The sequence below is a fragment of the Rhinopithecus roxellana genome, chromosome 3 (assembly GCF_007565055.1).
Source record: "Rhinopithecus roxellana isolate Shanxi Qingling chromosome 3, ASM756505v1, whole genome shotgun sequence".
Classification (NCBI taxonomy): domain Eukaryota; kingdom Metazoa; phylum Chordata; class Mammalia; order Primates; family Cercopithecidae; genus Rhinopithecus; species Rhinopithecus roxellana.
The window spans coordinates 65,415,660-65,432,782 of NC_044551.1; the positions used below are offsets into that span (position 1 = coordinate 65,415,660).

At 36.4% G+C, this 17,123-nt stretch overlaps 1 protein-coding gene across 1 annotated transcript in view; it reads right to left on the reverse strand.

Annotated features, from left to right (window-relative positions):
* The window catches only part of LOC115896353 (angiogenic factor with G patch and FHA domains 1-like), a 29,430-nt gene extending 14,292 nt beyond the window's left edge, over positions 1-15,138 (reverse strand). The window contains exons 1-7 of the mRNA XM_030926664.1: positions 15,105-15,138; positions 13,876-14,078; positions 12,903-13,067; positions 9,612-9,800; positions 4,604-4,934; positions 2,975-3,086; positions 2,190-2,241 (exon numbers count right to left, since the gene is read on the reverse strand). Coding sequence (XP_030782524.1) covers positions 2,190-2,241; positions 2,975-3,086; positions 4,604-4,934; positions 9,612-9,800; positions 12,903-13,067; positions 13,876-14,078; positions 15,105-15,138 — 1,086 coding nt within the window. The remainder of the gene's footprint in view (positions 1-2,189; positions 2,242-2,974; positions 3,087-4,603; positions 4,935-9,611; positions 9,801-12,902; positions 13,068-13,875; positions 14,079-15,104) is intronic.
* Positions 15,139-17,123: the final 1,985 nt, after the last annotated feature.

Sequence of the window (17,123 nt, forward strand, 5' to 3'; positions counted from 1 at the left end):
CCTGATCTTGTTATCTGCCCGCCTCAGCCTCCCAAAGTGCTGGGATTACAGGCGTAAGCCACCATGCCCAACCCCCAAAACTTTTTAATATTTATTAGTCATTTGAGTTTCCTCTTCTATAAATTTTCTTTTTAAGTCCTTTGTACATTTTTTTCCAACTGGATTGTTTAGAATACGTCTTTCAGTACTGCAAAACCCTATTCCAAAAAGCTGTTCTAAATTACTTTTCCAATAGGAGTGATATTTAATAAATGATGAAAGAAAATTGACACCTTGGCTTCATCTGTATTTCTCAGATTACTAGAAAGACTGAATGGCTTTTCATATATTAACCATGATATTCCTTAACTGTGAATTGCCTGATGTATCTTTTGCTCACTTATCTACTGGTGTCACAGTGGGATTTAAAAACAAAAATTCGCGTGAACTTTTCAAAAATAATGTATATTGTGTCATATTTGTTGTGCCTGTCCGAGTCTGCCTTCTAAACTGGTTTCTTAACATACAAAGAGCAAAATTATTTTGTCCTTTGTAATTTTTACCATTTTTTAAACTCAGAAAGTCTTCTATCTAGTGGTCAAATACTTGTTTTTTCCCCTAACATTAAGTTTCTATTTTAGAAGTTTCTATTTGGATACATGTTATATGTGCTATCAAACTGACTTCACCAACTAATTATCCACCCACCAATGGATGTTAGTTTAAAAAAAAGAAAGAAAAAACAGAAATGCCACCAGAAGCCTGGTGTGGTGGTGTGTGCCTATAGTGCTAGCTACTCAGGAAACTGAGGCAGGAGGATCATTTAAGCCCAGGAGGTGTCGGGGCTGTAGTGCGTGCCACTGCATCCCAGCCTGGAGCCTACGCAACACAGTTAAGAACCTGTCTCTACATCAAAAAAAAAAAAAAAAGAAAGCCACCATAGAACTATCTATAGTTTAGATTGAAAGTGGGGAAGGATCTCGGAACTCTTTGCTATTTAAGTTACAGATTAGGTGTCATTTTTTGGAGGCAGGAGACTCGAGGTCATAGTAAAAAAGTAAATAAGCAAGATAATCTGGTTAGAATTAAAATTATGAGGACTTTTTCCTCTTGCTGAATGAGTCTCCAAAAAGTGAAAGTAAATGGACTTTCAAATTAAAAATGAGAAATTATATTCCAAAAAGACAAAAATCACATAAAATCTATTTTAGGTCCACATTACAGTCCGTTAAATAAAAAGCAAAATGGGAACGATGGAAGGTTAAAAAAAGAGAAAAGCAAAAAAGGAAAAAAGATAACAACCATAAGAGGGGAGAGAAAACACAGAAAACAGTACAGGAAAGAGAAATATAAAGAGCCTCGGCCAGACATGGTGGCTCACGCCTGTAATCCCAACACTTTGGGAGGCCGAGGCAAGTGGATCATTGAGCCCAGGAGTTCAAGACCAGCCTAGGGAACCCCCAGGCGAAACCACATCTCTATGAAATTTACATAAAGATTAGCTGGGCATGGTGGGGTATGCCTGTAGTCCCAGCTCCCTGTGGGGCTGAGGCGGGAGGATTGCTTGAACCTGGGAGGTTGAAGTTTCAGTGAGTGTACTCCAGACCGGGTGACAGTGAAATCCTATCTTAAAAAAAAAAAAAAAAAGTTAAAATATATTAAGAGCATCAGGAACTAAACCTTTAGTTATTTTCTACTTATAACTTGAGTTGCAATTCTGTTCTATTTGTTTTGAAAACTCAATTGTTCTTTTTCCTGAAACCATTAGATGCTCAATTGGGAGAAGTTTTAAACAAGATCCCTGAGCGGTATAGGATATATTCTTGGGTTGTAAAATCCTCCGGCTCAAAGTAACCACCTCCTAAAGTAGCCAGAAGCCAGGTAAGATTCAATTTTTAACTGTCATAAAATACAGCCTATTTATTTCACTCAATAAATATTCACTAAATGGGTACTGCTTTAAGACGTAATATGTTTTCTACTCTTGTCCAGATTCTTAAAAATAAACATAATTTTGTTTATTCAAATTGTGATAAAAAATTTTATTTTCTCAAGCACTGAAATAAACAAATCTGCACTGCCTTCGTTACCATTACTACACTGTATATTAACCTTCCTATTAAATGAGAAAAATCCCTAAGCTTTCTACTGTAATAATAATATAAAAATTTACATCTAGGGGACTATATTTGAGAAATCAAAGAGCTTACCTTACTGACACCAACTTCAGGGATTCGGAGAGTATGCTCCATATCCTTTTCTCTGCAGAATGAAGTAAAGTGTCTTTAATAATTTTTGAAGCATATTGTATAAATGCAGCACTTATAGAGTGACATGGAAAGAATTTTTAAGAATAGATAATGTTAAAATACATGTCTATCAACAGTAAATCTCCTGGTTATGGATTATCCAGTTTCCTTACTGCTACTCTAGACTTCCTGTGCTTTCACACAGTGATTATTTGCTCATGCCTTTTTTTCCCCCAGTTCTATGGTGGCTTTCTTTTTTTTTTTTTTTTTTTGATACAGAGACAGGTTCTTAACTCTTCCTTTGGGCAGAGATTTGCATTAGTCCTCTTTGTATCCACAGCACATAGAATAATGCTTAACTTATGGCCAGGCGTGGTGGCTTATGTGCCTGTAATCCTAGCACTTTGGGAGCCCAAGGTGGGTGGATCACTTGAGGCCAGGAGTTCGAGACCAGTCTGGCCAACCTGGTGAAACCCCCGTCTCCACTAAAAACACAAAAATCAGCTGGGCGTGGTGGTGCACACCTGTAATCCCAGCTACTCAGGAGGCGGAGGCAGGAGAATTGATTGAACCCAGGATACGGAGGTTGCAATGAGCCGAGACCATGCCACTAAACTCCAGCCTGGGCAAAAGGGCACAACTCTGTCTCAAAAACAAAAAACAAACAAACAAACAAAAATACATGTTCTTAATAAAGCCTTTCTGAAATAACTGAAAGAATGATATAATAATATTAACTGTTTTACCTTCCAATTGTAGCAGGGTTTACAGCAGTAATGATAAAGAGTGATCCTGTCTGCAACACAGGTGATCTAATGACAATTACTCTAATACATGGGGGCCAAATTTTGTCTTCATCTGCCAAGGAAAGAGTGAGTAAATATTAATTTAACTACTATGAAAAAGAACTTCATAGGGATAACTAGGCAGCATCCATAAAATAAAAATGTGTTGGTCAAAAATCTTAATTCTGACTAAAACAAACTTCTTAAATTCTGCTGTATAATACATAGCAATGGGTAAGGCTTAACACTGTTATTAAAGTGATCAACAAAAAGGTTGCAGGATATGTAGCATCTATCACAGTTATCAAATAATCAACTCTTTCTTTTTTAAGGTTTTGGACTCTGAAAATATCCCAAATATTTTTATATTATTTTAAGTTACAAAAATTGAGTCCATTTAAAAAAAAAAAAAAAAAAAAGGCTAGGCACAGTGGCTCACACCTATAATCCCAGCACTTTGGGAGGCCGATGTGGGTGGATCACCTGAGGTCAGGAGTTCGAGATCAGCCTGGCCAACATGGTGAAACCCCGTCTCTGCTAAAAATACAAAAATTAGGGGGGCATGGTAGTGTGTGCCTGTAGTCCCAGCTACTCAGGAGGCTGAGGCAAGAGAATCACTTGAACCCAGGAGGCAGAGGTTACAGTGAGCCGAGATCGTGCCACTGCACTCCAGCCTGGGCAACAGAGCAAGACTCTGTCTCAAAAAATAAAATAAAATAAAAAATAAATTAAATAAATTAAAAAAGAAAAGCAAAAGAAATGACATTGAGAACCAAAGAACAAAATAAGCTCATACACTACACAGTTGGCCCTCAGTATCTGTGGGGGATTAGTTCCAAGATCCCTCCTTATATGCCAAAATTCTATGGATGCTCAAGTCCTTATATAAATGGTATCATATTTGCATACAACCTACGTGCATCCTTCTGCATACTATAAATCATCTCTAGATTACTTACAGCTAATAGAATGTAAATGCTATATAAATAGTTACACGGTATTTAGGGGATAACAAGAAAAAAAAGTTTGTACATGTTCAGTACAGATGCAGCTATCCCTTTTTTTTCTGAATATTTTTGATCTGAGGTTGCTTGAATCCACTAATGCAGAACCCATGGATACAGAAGGCCAACTGTAATATGAAATCCTGTGTTTTAAAAGTATGTCTTTATATATTCAAGTAAAAAAAAATTAGATTTACCATAATATCCATGTAATTGAATTCATAATGTATACTTTTTAAAGACAACTTGTTTTTCTCTCTTAATTACAAAAGTAGACTACAAATATCTAACCCACTAAAACAGCCTTAATCTATATTTTAAGATTAGAATGCAGGTAACTTGGTTTTGAATTCTATTGACTACGCCATTCAATACAATGAAACTTTCTCAAGGTCCAAGTATTAGTCATTTATTCACATCCTACTCTCTAAAAACCAAGTAGCAACCCACATAATTTTCAATAACATCATTAAAATAATGTTTACTTTCTGGCAGGTATACGACAACTCACTAACATTTTTAACGGTTTTGTTCTTATATAGTTACCAGACTGGGCTATTTACTTAAATAATGATTATCTACTCACCTTCATCCTCACTATCTTCTGCAGTTACATTGCCTTCACTGGTAATGTCTTCGTCATAACTATCCTCAGTCTGAGAATCTGTAATTTCACCTTCCTCTGGTTCACTATCAGTCTCCATGATTTTCTCATCTTTAAATGACGTTGAATTAGAGATGTTTTCATGAAGAGGAGACTCTACAGTATTTCCACTAGCTGGAACAGTGAATTTGGGGGGACTATTTTTGTGATGAATGCCTATTTTCGCCTTCTTTTTCATATTCGCAATATTTTCTTCCTCACTGCAGCTTGTATGTTCAACACTGAAGGTTTTTTGATCCTCTGAATTCAAATCCTGGAGAAGGGTGGGTAGATAGGTGGGAACAGAGGAGAACACTCTTAAACATCACTATCTTATAACATTACATCAAGTTTCAATGAATTTGTGAAGATGTATGTCAGTAAAATAACAATGGTTACAATCTGTTCCTCCTCTCCTTCTCACATTTTCTTTCTTGATTAATGATATTACCATCTTCTTATCATCCAAATTAAAAATCCTATAGTTATGTCTGAGATCCCCTTAACCATATATAAAATTACCAAGTGCTACAGACTTTTCTCAAAATATATCCAAATCTGTCCCTCTATTCTCAGTGTCTTAACATTCCTAGTTCAAGCCCTAATCACATATTGCCTGGACTATGGGATAGCACAGACCAATAGTGTCCAATAAAAATGTAACACAAGCTATATTTGTACTTTTACATTTTCTGGCAGTCACATTTAAAAAGTAAAATTATTATTATTATTATTTTTTTTTTTTGAGATGGAGTCTTGCTCTGTCGCCCAGGCTGGAGTGCAGTGGCACGATCTCGACTCACTGCGAGCTCCGCCTCCCGGGTTCACGCCATTCTCCTGCCTCAGCCTCCCAAGTAGCTAGGACTACAGGCGCCCGCCACCACGCCCAGCTAAGTTTTTGTATTTTTAGTAGAGACGGGGTTTCACCGCGTTAGCCAGGATAGTCTCGATCTCCTGACCTCATGATCCACCCGCCTCGGCCTCCCAAAGCGCTGGGATGACAGGCGTGAGCCACCGTGCCCGGCCTAAAAAGTAAAATTATTAATGAGATAGTTTACATGGTCTGCAAAATCCAGAGTGTATCTTACACTTAACAGCACATTTGAGTTTGGACTAGCAACACTTGAAGTGCTCAACAGCCACATGGAGCTGGTGGCTACCTTACTGAACAGTGCAGGCCTAAAGAATACCTATTCTAAATTTTCTTTTTAAACTTGTAATCAATGAGCAAGTCAACACAAATAAAATACAGAATTAGCTTTACTTACAACACGAATTTAAAGACCCAAATGTACTCAATATGTAGCAAAATTGCAGTTTTGCTAAAATTGAGTACTTCAGATTTGGTTTGATAATACATAAAAGTTTAAAGTACAAATTAATGGTAACTATCTTATTCCAAAATCTTATTACTCCAAAATCTTAACTTGCGTGGCATAAGTCTTTTATTATTTATTGTATATTTATAGCTGATATGCCTTATAACAAATGAACAAATCTATTTTTCAATTAACAAAAATTATGTATTTTTATCATGTACAATATGAAGTTCTGAAATATGTACACCATGTAGAGTGGTTAAATTGAGTTAATTAACATGTACATTACCTCAAATACTTATCATTTTTCTGTGGTAAGAAACTTAAAATTTGCTCTCAGCAGTTTTCAATAATACAATAAATTGTTATTAACAATAGTCACCATGTTATACAATGGTCAAATCTATTATTTTAGCCTTAGAAAAAGCAAATAATTATTTTCCGTTTTTTTCCCTTGGTTTCTGACACACTCTCACTTTTCTTTCTACCTTAGAGCAACATGAGGCGAATGCATATGCTCTTCTGTTATTTTATTAAATATGAGAGCATCGGCCGGGCGCGGTGGCTCAAGCCTGTAATCCCAGCACTTTGGGAGGCCAAGACGGGTGGATCACGAGGTCAGGAGATCGAGACCATCCTGGCTAACATGGTGAAACCCCGTCTCTACTAAAAATACAAAAAAAAAAAAAAACTAGCCGGGTGAAGTGGCGGGCGCCTGTAGTCCCAGCTACTCCGGAGGCTGAGGCAGGAGAATGGCGTAAACCTGGGAGGCGGAACTTGCAGTGAGCTGAAATCTGGCCACTGCACTCCAGCCCGGGCGACAGAGCAAGACTCCGTCTCAAAAAAAAAAAAAAAAAAAAAAAAAAAAAAAAAAATATGAGAGCATCTCACACAGCTTTCTTTTTTTTTTTTGAGATGGAGTCTCATTCTGTCTCTCAGACTGGAGTGCAGTGACGCAATCTCGGCTCGCTCCAACCTCCACTTCCCAGGTTCAAGAGATTCTCCTGCCTCAATCTCCGGAGTACCTGAGCCTACAGGCATGAGCCACGACGCCCAGGTAATTTTTGTATCTTTAGAGAGACGGGGTTTCATCATGTTGGCCAGGATGGTCTCCATCTCTCGACCTCGTGATCCACCCACCTCACACACCTATCTTTAATAACAGCATAAGTTCAGCTTGAAGACAGGCTAAACATTCACAGTGTGATAAATTATATACACTTCTGGCAATACAAATTCCTCAAGAACAAGAACAAGGGCAAGGAGCTGAAAAACCATGAGGAGCTTTTACATTATAAAATTATAGCAAAAAAGTTGCCTATCTGTATATACTCTTTAAAAAGCACTTGTATATTTATTACTTACTGAACAACATATGCAGGGAAAGCTATTTGCCAGTACAGAATGTTAGTCAGTCATTAAGTGAAAAGAAAGGAGGGCTTATTTACAGGCACTGAGGCACATATGTGTATTTCAAATTATTTACTCCTATCTCCCCTACTGTCTTCCTTCCACATAACCTACAAAAAGTGAGGCTCAAAAATATCTTTAAAAATAAAGAAAACAGATGAAGATACTCTCATGGCCTCACAGGTACCTTTTAGAATCCTCAGGAAATTCTCAAAATTCCAACAGAATTTTTCTTAAACCTCTTGTCTTGGAATTCACATATTTTCAAAGAAGGATTGCTAAGATGAGTAGTTATAGGAGCGAAGCTGGACCACAATATCAGAGAATGCTTTCCACCTCTATTCTCTAGTTTTTCAGGCAAGGCCATTTGAGGAGCCCTATATACTCTTTTCCTATTGTTAGTGAGAGGTGCTTTCACAAGCTAGCTTTTTTTTTTTTTTTTTGAGATGGAGTCTGGCTCTGTTGCCCAGGCTGGAGTGTGGTGGTGCGATCTTGGCTCACTACAACCTCCGCCTCCCAGGTTCAAGCGATTCTCCTGCCTCAGCCTCCCAAGTAGCTCGGATTACAGGCGTCTGCCACTACACTCAGCTAATTTTTGTATTTTTAGTAGAGACGGGGTTTCACCATGTTGGCCATGCTGGTCTTGAACTCCTGATCGCAGGTAATCTGCCTGCCTTGGCCTCCCAAACTGTTGGGATTACAGGCATGAGCCACCACACCCAGCCTACAACCTAGCCTTTCAAACAGTTAAACCACTAGTAACACGCACTAGCCATTAAAACAGAGATCTTGAAAGCAAACAGAAAACTCATTTCTAGTATTTAAGTCACATACTCTTCTATTCCTAAGTATTGTCCACAAAAAAACAGAAGAACAAAAACAAATCAAATAGAGAACAGAAAAAAAATCCAACAGAATCCTAACTCCTTATGTGAACTTTAGAATTTAGTATCAAGTAATTTTTCTTTTGTTAAGAAAAACTGGCTGGCACAGTGGCTCACGTCTACAATTCCAGCACCTGGGGAGGCCAAGGTAGGCAGATCACTTGAGCTCAGGAGGTCGGGGATGCAGTGAGCCGTGATGGCACCACTGCACTCAACCTGGGTGACAGAGCAAGACCCTGTTAGGACAGGACAGAAGGATAGGACAGGACAGGACAGGACAGGACAGGGAGAAAAGGATAGGACAGGAAAGGACAGGACAGGAAACCATGAGGTAAAATTTCAAGAGTAAGATATCAAATAGTTGCCACAGTTGATAAAATGTCAATACAACAAACAAGCCTCCTTTCTTACCTATAAACCACCAAACTTATCTGTTTAGAGAATAGAAATAAAGAACACTGATAACTTTTTATATTTTCCTTCTTTCAATTTAACATTGTATCATTGTAAGCATTTTTGGGGTTCCCCTTAGTCTTTACAAGTAGCATCTGAAAGCCTACATAATACTTTTTTCAATTAAATGTAATTATCACTTTCTTAACCATTGTCTTGCAGGCCATTTAAACTCTCACTCCATAGTTGTCAACAATGGATTGTTTTTTTTTTTTTGGGGGGGTAATGTTTTCCTGGCTGGGTGCAGTGGCTCACGCCTCTAATCCCAGCACTTTCGGAGGCGGAGGTGGGTGGATCACCTGAGTCAGGAGTTCAAGACCAGCCTGACCACATGGAGAAGCCCTGTGTCTACTAAAATTACAAAAAAAATTAGCCGAGCATGTTGGTGCATGCCTGTAATCCCAGCTACTTGGGAGACTGAGGCAGGAGAATCGCTCGAACCTGGGAGGTGGAGGTTGAGGTAAGCCAAGATCATGCCATTGCACTCCAGCCTGGACAACAAGAATGAAACTTCGTCTCAAAAAAAAAAAAAAAGTTGAACCTGTATCTACGTCTACCTGTAAACTGTGTTTATCTTTTATTATGAATTGTGCATTGACATCAACTTATCAACTGAAGATCTGAATTCTTCTTCCAAACTATACAACACGAGATATTTTATCTGCCCTAAATCTATCTCCTTCAAATTTTAAGAAATGCTTTCTATTTCTAGTGACAGAGTTTATGACAAAGTCCATGTTTGCTCCATCTAAACTTTCCTTAGTTATCTTAATGGGCATGTTTGAAATACAGAATTATTGAATGATTTTCAGTTTCATAAAAAATTTTGTCTTAATTATCATGTTATCACCATTATGTAAAGTATTAAAATTATAAAGACATTACCTTTTCCTCATTTGTTGCAGAAGAATCTGGATCTTTTCTTTTCTTCTTCAATTTTTTATCTTTACTTTGTTTTGTGCTAGAAGTCTGATAAGGTTGCAAATCTACTCGAGAATGAAACTGGTAACGACCACTTTCCACATCACAATAGTAATAAATTCCAGTGGAAGGATCATAATACAGTTGATTTTCCTTTGAAAGTCAAGAAAAAAATAAATTCTAAATTCATCTAAGATAAAATAAACTTAACGAAAATGCCGAATATATTCAAATGTGGTAAATAATTCTTTGAACTACTATAGTATTTTCAGAAGACAATGAATTAAAGATAACAGAATAAAAAATGCTTTACTCTTCCAAAATACTTTACCATTCAATAGCTGATCTAATTTTCCTAGTGTGAGAAACAAGTAAATCTAAATATTAAATTGAATCATATAAAACTGTCAATACTTGACCATTTTTATCTTATAAGAAACAGCAATTTTATATGGTTCCACTTAACACATTAACAAAAATTGATCATACTTTTGAAGGCATGAAAACTAAAGCATGCATAAGAAAAAGCTGACCATAGGAGAGCAGTTCTAGACTCTTTATTCTTAATGACTGCACAATAAGGGTGTGGCAGTATAAACACCTAAACCCTCCTCTTAACGTCATAAAGCAAAGATTTGCCTTTTGATGTTCATTACTTAAAATCAGTGAAGAAAATTTTGAAAATAAAGTTCATGCACACCAAAAAATGACATTCTATATAATGCAATCAATAAACAACTGTCTCCACTAATTAATTAATTCTATAGTAAATAGGACAAGCAACCATGCAAAAATGAATTTGGCAAATTACAGATTTAAAAGCCAGAAAGTTAAAATTAGGTAATCGCCTGCATTTATGATATACTGGCCAGCGCTCTAAAACCAAGATTTAATTGAACAGTCTATATTTTATTTACATCCTAAATCCATGCAGACCAGACCTGGAAACATCTTTGATGTACTGAGACTGAGCAACTAAAACTTCCTGAAAAAGAATAATTTATTTTTCTAACTACTGACACTTGCAATTTATTGTCTTTAATCCCTCCATTTTGCAGATCTCTTACAAAAACATTTAGATTTCTCACCATCTTTCTCTTAACTAAGAAACTGAATGGAGGCTTTCCAATCTTTATTTCTAGTAATAATGGAACTTTTTTTTTTTTTTGAGACGGAGTCTCACTCTGTCTCCCAAGCTGGAGTGCAGTGGCCAGATCTCAGCTCACTGCAAGCTCCGCCTCCCGGGTTCACGCCATTCTCCTGCCTCAGCCTCCTGAGTAGCTGGGACTACAGGCGCCCGCCACCTCGCCCGGCTAGTTTTTTTTGTATTTTTTAGTAGAGACGGGGTTTCCCTGTGTTAGTCAGGATGGTCTCGATCTCCTGACCTTGTGATCCGCCCGCCTCGGCCTCCCAAAGTGCTGGGATTACAGGCTTGAGCCACCGCGCCCAGCCAATAATGGAACTTTTATAATTCAGACCTTTTTAATCTGTTTGTCAGTCCCAAATATAGACATTTTCAAAATATAAATTTTACTAAAATAATAATTAGCACGATAAAAATGGCAACACAATGAAGTTCCTAATTTACTCAGAAATATAACCTGCAGAATGTAACCATTTACAGAACAACTGATGTCAAGAGAAAAGATACAGAAAGGAAGGCAGAAGATTGACAAAGACTAATGTCTACCTGAAACTGTTGTTTTCCTAGAAACTAAATAATAACTACTCCCTTTGGATAAGTGTTTAAACATTAATTTTCTGGTTATTAATTAGCATTGTCAATTAGCATCCTCCATGAAAGAAAACTCTCTCTGTATAAGGACTTACAGTTTACCATATGCAGACTGACAAACTAATGAAACCTCTTACGTTAACTGAGATATTTAGTATGATACTATGTTCTCTAGATAAGTTAACAATAGTTGCAGTAACAGGAATGATGAACATCAACTCCACTTTTGTGCACCACATTCTATAATTCCGCAGAGAACCACATTATATTACTAGATTCTTGAGTCTGAGGTATGTGACTGAGTTCTATCATTGTCATCAAATCTGGAATGAAATACAATTTAAGTATTAGACTTCAACAACTATTAACACTGTATTGGAAATCAAGAACTGTATTTTCTGGTTCTATCCTAGTCAGTGGTCCATTATATTTTAGATCCCATATTAATTCCCTAGTTCTCACTGTTAACAGATTGATTTTTGTTTGTTTTTTGAGACAGGGTCTCACTCTGTCACCTAGGCTGGAGGGCAGTGGTACAATCATGGCTCACTGCAGCCTCCATCTTCCCAGCTCAAGCGATGCTCCCACACCAGCCTCCTGAGTAGCTGGGACTACAAGGTGAGCCACTATAGCCGGCTGACTTTTAAAATTTTTTATAGAAAGAGTCTCACTGTGTTGACCAGGCTGGTCTTGCACTCTTGACTCAAGCAATTCTCCTGCCTCAGCCTCCTGAAGTGCTGGGATTACAAGAAGTGAGCCACTATGCCTAGCCAACAGATTGATTTTTTTAAAGTGAAAGAGTTAAAAGACACAGAATATAGAACACTGGCTAATAATAAACACACTACTAAGAATTCAAGAAAGAAGTCTCCTTATGTGGCCTAAAATGAATTCATAAAGTATTTGAAAGAATTTTTAAAATTCTTACCCCAAACCTAAAATTAACCTTACTTCTCTATTAATTCTATGAAAAAAAAAATAGTTTAGGTTCTAAAATATTTACAATGTAGTTAATTATCTGCTTTTATTAACAAAAGCTCTAATATTTTGTATGTTATTTTTCTACATAAAGACTTCTCCAAAACATTATCTATAATAATCACAATAAACAACCTTATTTTAAAAACTCAGAAGTGTAGCACCATAAGCTATTTTAGAATTCTTCTGAGTTTTGAGTCTAATATAATTTTTCAATGCAGATTTTGGCTTTCTTACTTCGGCTTAGGGTTTAACATTTGATATCAGGCACTAAGTATGTATCGTACAGTATTAAAAGGTCTGAGATGGAATTTGAGACCAGCCTGGCCAACATGGCGAAACCCTGCCTCTACTAAAAATACAAAAATTAGCTGGGTGTGGTGGTGCACGCCTGTAATCCCAGCTACTTGGGATGCTGAGGCATAAGAATCACTTGAACCTGGGGAGTGAAAGTTGCAGTGAGCTGAGATCGCACCACTGCACTCCAGCCAGGGTGACAGAGGGAGACTCTGTCCCAAAAAAAAAAGATCTGAGATACTTACAGAATCATAATAGAAACCAGTGCTGTGGTCAAAATACAGTCCAGTATTTTCATCATAACTAAATCCAGTCTGTGACACAGCCGCTTCTGCTGCAGCTCTCAAACTTTCAGCTAATGATGAACCTTCTAAGGATGTATCTTCTGTTGCTAATGCAGATGCTGGTTCCTATAAAAGATACAGTCACGCCAAATAAGACAAAAGCTTCTGTATATCAATTAAAAAGCTGGCTGAACCCAGGACTTCAGACTATGTTTAAGTAATGACTTCAGTTTCTATAATGGAAAAGGATGTCTATCAATTACAATTTGAACCACTTTTTAGAACATTTACTAGTGTGTCAGTAACTTCAACTTTGACCCAGTTTTGAAGGCAGTAAAAATGAGTGACAATTATTCGAGAATAAATGTATGATGCCACAGAGAAGCCATCCACAAAACACAGACTCTGAAATATTGACTAAGACAAAGACCTAGGTTCTTCAATAATTATATGTTCAACTGGAAAAAAAACTTCAAAAAGACAAATGAAGGAGAAAACCATAGATTAAATGAGGTATGTCAAACACAATAGGGATTCTGATTCAAACAAACTATAAAAACAAATTTACAGATTCAGTGAAATTTGAACAGTGGCAGGGTATCTGACATAAAGGAACATTAAAATTTTTTAGGTGTAAATGTGGTATTGTTGTCCACAGTTCTTTCGTTGAGTCAAAATATTTGGACAAATTTTGTTTTAGATTCTGTATATCATACAATTTTAGAACACAATGTAGCAGGAAAACCACTACACATATGAACAAGTTCTACTTTTGGTTTTTGAAAAACTGGAATATTCTTTGTATAATTACACATAAGAATGTTTACAACGCTTGTATATGCTGTGACAGACCAAAGAAGTCTATCTTTCCACATAACAACAACAAAGGACAGGTTCTTGGGCATCAACAGTTTCATGTTTAGCATTTTATTACCTGTGAATTTGAGGCAAAATGGTCCACTTGTCTACATTTAACATTTTCTATTTTATCAGTACCAGGGTAAGCATCATTTTCTATTTGTAAATGGTCTTTAGAATTCAAAGTAGAAGTTTCGATATCTTGATCTTGTTGATCTGACAGTTCAGTCACTTTACCTGGAAGACTAACATCATTGTAGTATGTCTGATAATAATAATCTGTAGCAAAAAAATTAAGTGAAATCATATCATATTAGAATAATATATATATAAAGGACTTAAATACAAAACAATGGCATTTAAACACAAAAAGCACATACTTCAAATAAATCATGATTTTTACAACTGTACAAATTTTAAAAGATTAAAACAGATGGTACAGATAAATCTGCAGAAGTGTGTATCTCTGATTCTGATGTCTCTTTCAGGACCCTAGCTGCCAGTTAAGAAAAAAAAAAGGTAAGTTGGTTACATTTTCCACAGCAAGAGTAAAATAAAAATAGGTAGATAGGTTGTATTCTATTTTTAAAAACTTAACTCTTAACTTCTAACCGAATACCTTAATATTGTTGCTTATCAATTGATAAAGAAATAAAGGCAAGGAATTAGGGGTTGATTTTTTTTTTTTTTTTTTTTTTTTTTTGGTCAAATTTCTCTCCCCATGCAGACTTTTTAAAATGTATCATACAGATAAATAAGGTTAGCAATATTGCTGTGTTTAGCAATTGAGCCAAATTATGTCCTGAATGAAGCAAGGCAAAACTTAATAGGAAAGATGGTTTCTTCTTGTGATGCATATATATTAAAAACTCAGTATCTCAGCTATTTTTGCTTTCTAACCTACTGCCACCATGAGGCCATGGTGGTGGGCTCACCATTCCCACAAGGTGAGAGAACTGACACTATACACAATTCTAATTAGAACACATCAACAAGACAACAAATGCCCCTGGTCACCAGCAAGGCAGATTACAGAAGTAGATGGCTAACTGCATGCCAAAATTTACTCAGTGAGTGTGCCACTGAAAAAACATTAGCAACATTATAGAAATCACAGGAATGACAATACATTTCTACTTTTTCCTCCAGAAGAACAAACTGATTATCTGAAAATACCATATCATATGAAGAGACGTCAACAGCATTAACAAATTCTCATTTACCCTTGATCTTAGTTTATTTAAATTTAAAGAAAAACTCAACATTAGCATGATTTGAATGTAAACAGTATTAGCATATCCTCACTATAAGCTAAATACTGAGATTGACCAAGGAGCATGGTTCTCTGTTTGTACTTCTACATCAGACTTTTTATTATCTTCATTTCTCCCACGTTGGAGTATTTTTACTGATGTTCTTCCACCTGAGAGAAAACAAGGCTTTAGGAAAAAGAAATCATGTAACGATCTAATAATATATATACCAATCTCCTGCTGTTACAAATAATTGTTTTTCTTGATAAAAGTTTTAGAGAAATGTCAAGAGCAGCAAGGTTACCTTTCAGAAAAGCTAAATTACTATTTTACTTTTACATTTAAAAGAGGTTTTCATTCCTAATCTCTCTACTAAATGTCCAAATATCTCCTCCACAAATCGAACTAAATAATGACACTTTGTGAACACGTTCCTTATTCTAACAAATAAGATTGTTTTATGTTATATTTTTAAAGTCAGTAGTTCTTTCTAAATAATTCAAAAATTTAAAAAATTACAAATTCTCATCCCTACTGAATTATCTAATATCATTTGGTATCTCCACTTGGAATTAACTATCCACTTGAATATGCTAATGCCACTTACAAGCTTAATACACATTTTTTCATTAAACAGTAGTCCTATAATTAACTGTAGCACAAGACAACAGGGAAGGTGACTGCCTGAGCGGGGCATCTGTCCTCCATGTACTTCACACACTAAAATACCCTTAAAAGGATGGCTACTACATAGGACAGAGAGAAACGTGTGTGGAAGTGCCAAAAGCAGGTAATAAGCTGCCTCAGTCAATATACCTCAGCCTGAGAGGACCTCAATTGAGACAATGTCTACTACACACATGAAACCCACTAAAAAAACAAAGCTTTTAAATATTTATTTAAATGATACAAAACAGCTTAAACAGAGAAAGGCAATAAAATTGACTATATACAGATTATCTGTGCACTTCATGAGTTATCAAATCTGTTGCTAATACTAGGGCAGGAACTACAGTGAGGGAAGCAAGACACTGATCATGAAAAATTTGAGGCCCTCCTCTGATTCATGCAAGCACAGGCTCCATAACTGGAAATTAGTGCCCCATTAAATTCCTTGCCCTAGGAGCCTGATTGCCTTGCCCTAAATCCTGGCTCTGGCTACTGTCTGTTACTATGAATTAGATTACTTAGTATCTACTACATGCTGGGCACTATATTGGATAACATCTCATTAATTCACAAAACCACCTGAAATATTCGTTGTCCTAACCCCAATTTTACACACAAAATATCAGATGAGACAAAGTAATTTGCACGAGGCTATTTTGGGGTCTTGTACAAAACCTACATGTATTATGCTTCTCCAGTTATCATTAATTCTCAAGCAAAACTTTTTAACTGCTCCAGATAAGACATATTCAGTAATTTGGAATGACAGTTAATCAAATCCACCCTCTCCCCAACCAAGGGAGGCTGACCAGGAGAGTAAGGAGTTATCACTATCCAAAGTAGAGTCAAGACTTTCTATGAGATTAAATGTTCAATACTGAACTAAAACGGAGGCATGTGGAAGACGATGCTCCTCTCAGGCAATTACCTTCTGTTTGCTTCTGCTGCAGTTTAGTCACAGAACTATTATTTTTTTAAGTGTATTAAAGCTTATAAGAGGCATGAACATATTTAATAAATCCACGTGGAGAACACTGAATGATATTAGATAATATGAATGGGAAAATTTAAGAGCTTTTAAATTTTCTAATTCTTTAGGTAGAATTGCTGACCTCCCGAAACATCAGCATAAAAACATTCTTTTCTGTAAGAAATAAAGGATCTGTTCACAAAGTCCCATTATTTAGTCTGATTTATCAAATTAACAGTGAACACCAAAATGCTGGCTCTTTGAAAATTAGCAAAAAATGTTTTAGAATCTCTAACACAAGCAGTACTTCAACAATTTAGAATTATAAAGCCCTTTTCAAAAGGCTGTCATTTTGAAAAGGCTGTCATATTTTGCTCCCCTCTCCTATTTTTTTTGGGGGGGGACGGAGTCTCGCTTTGTCGCCCAGGCTGG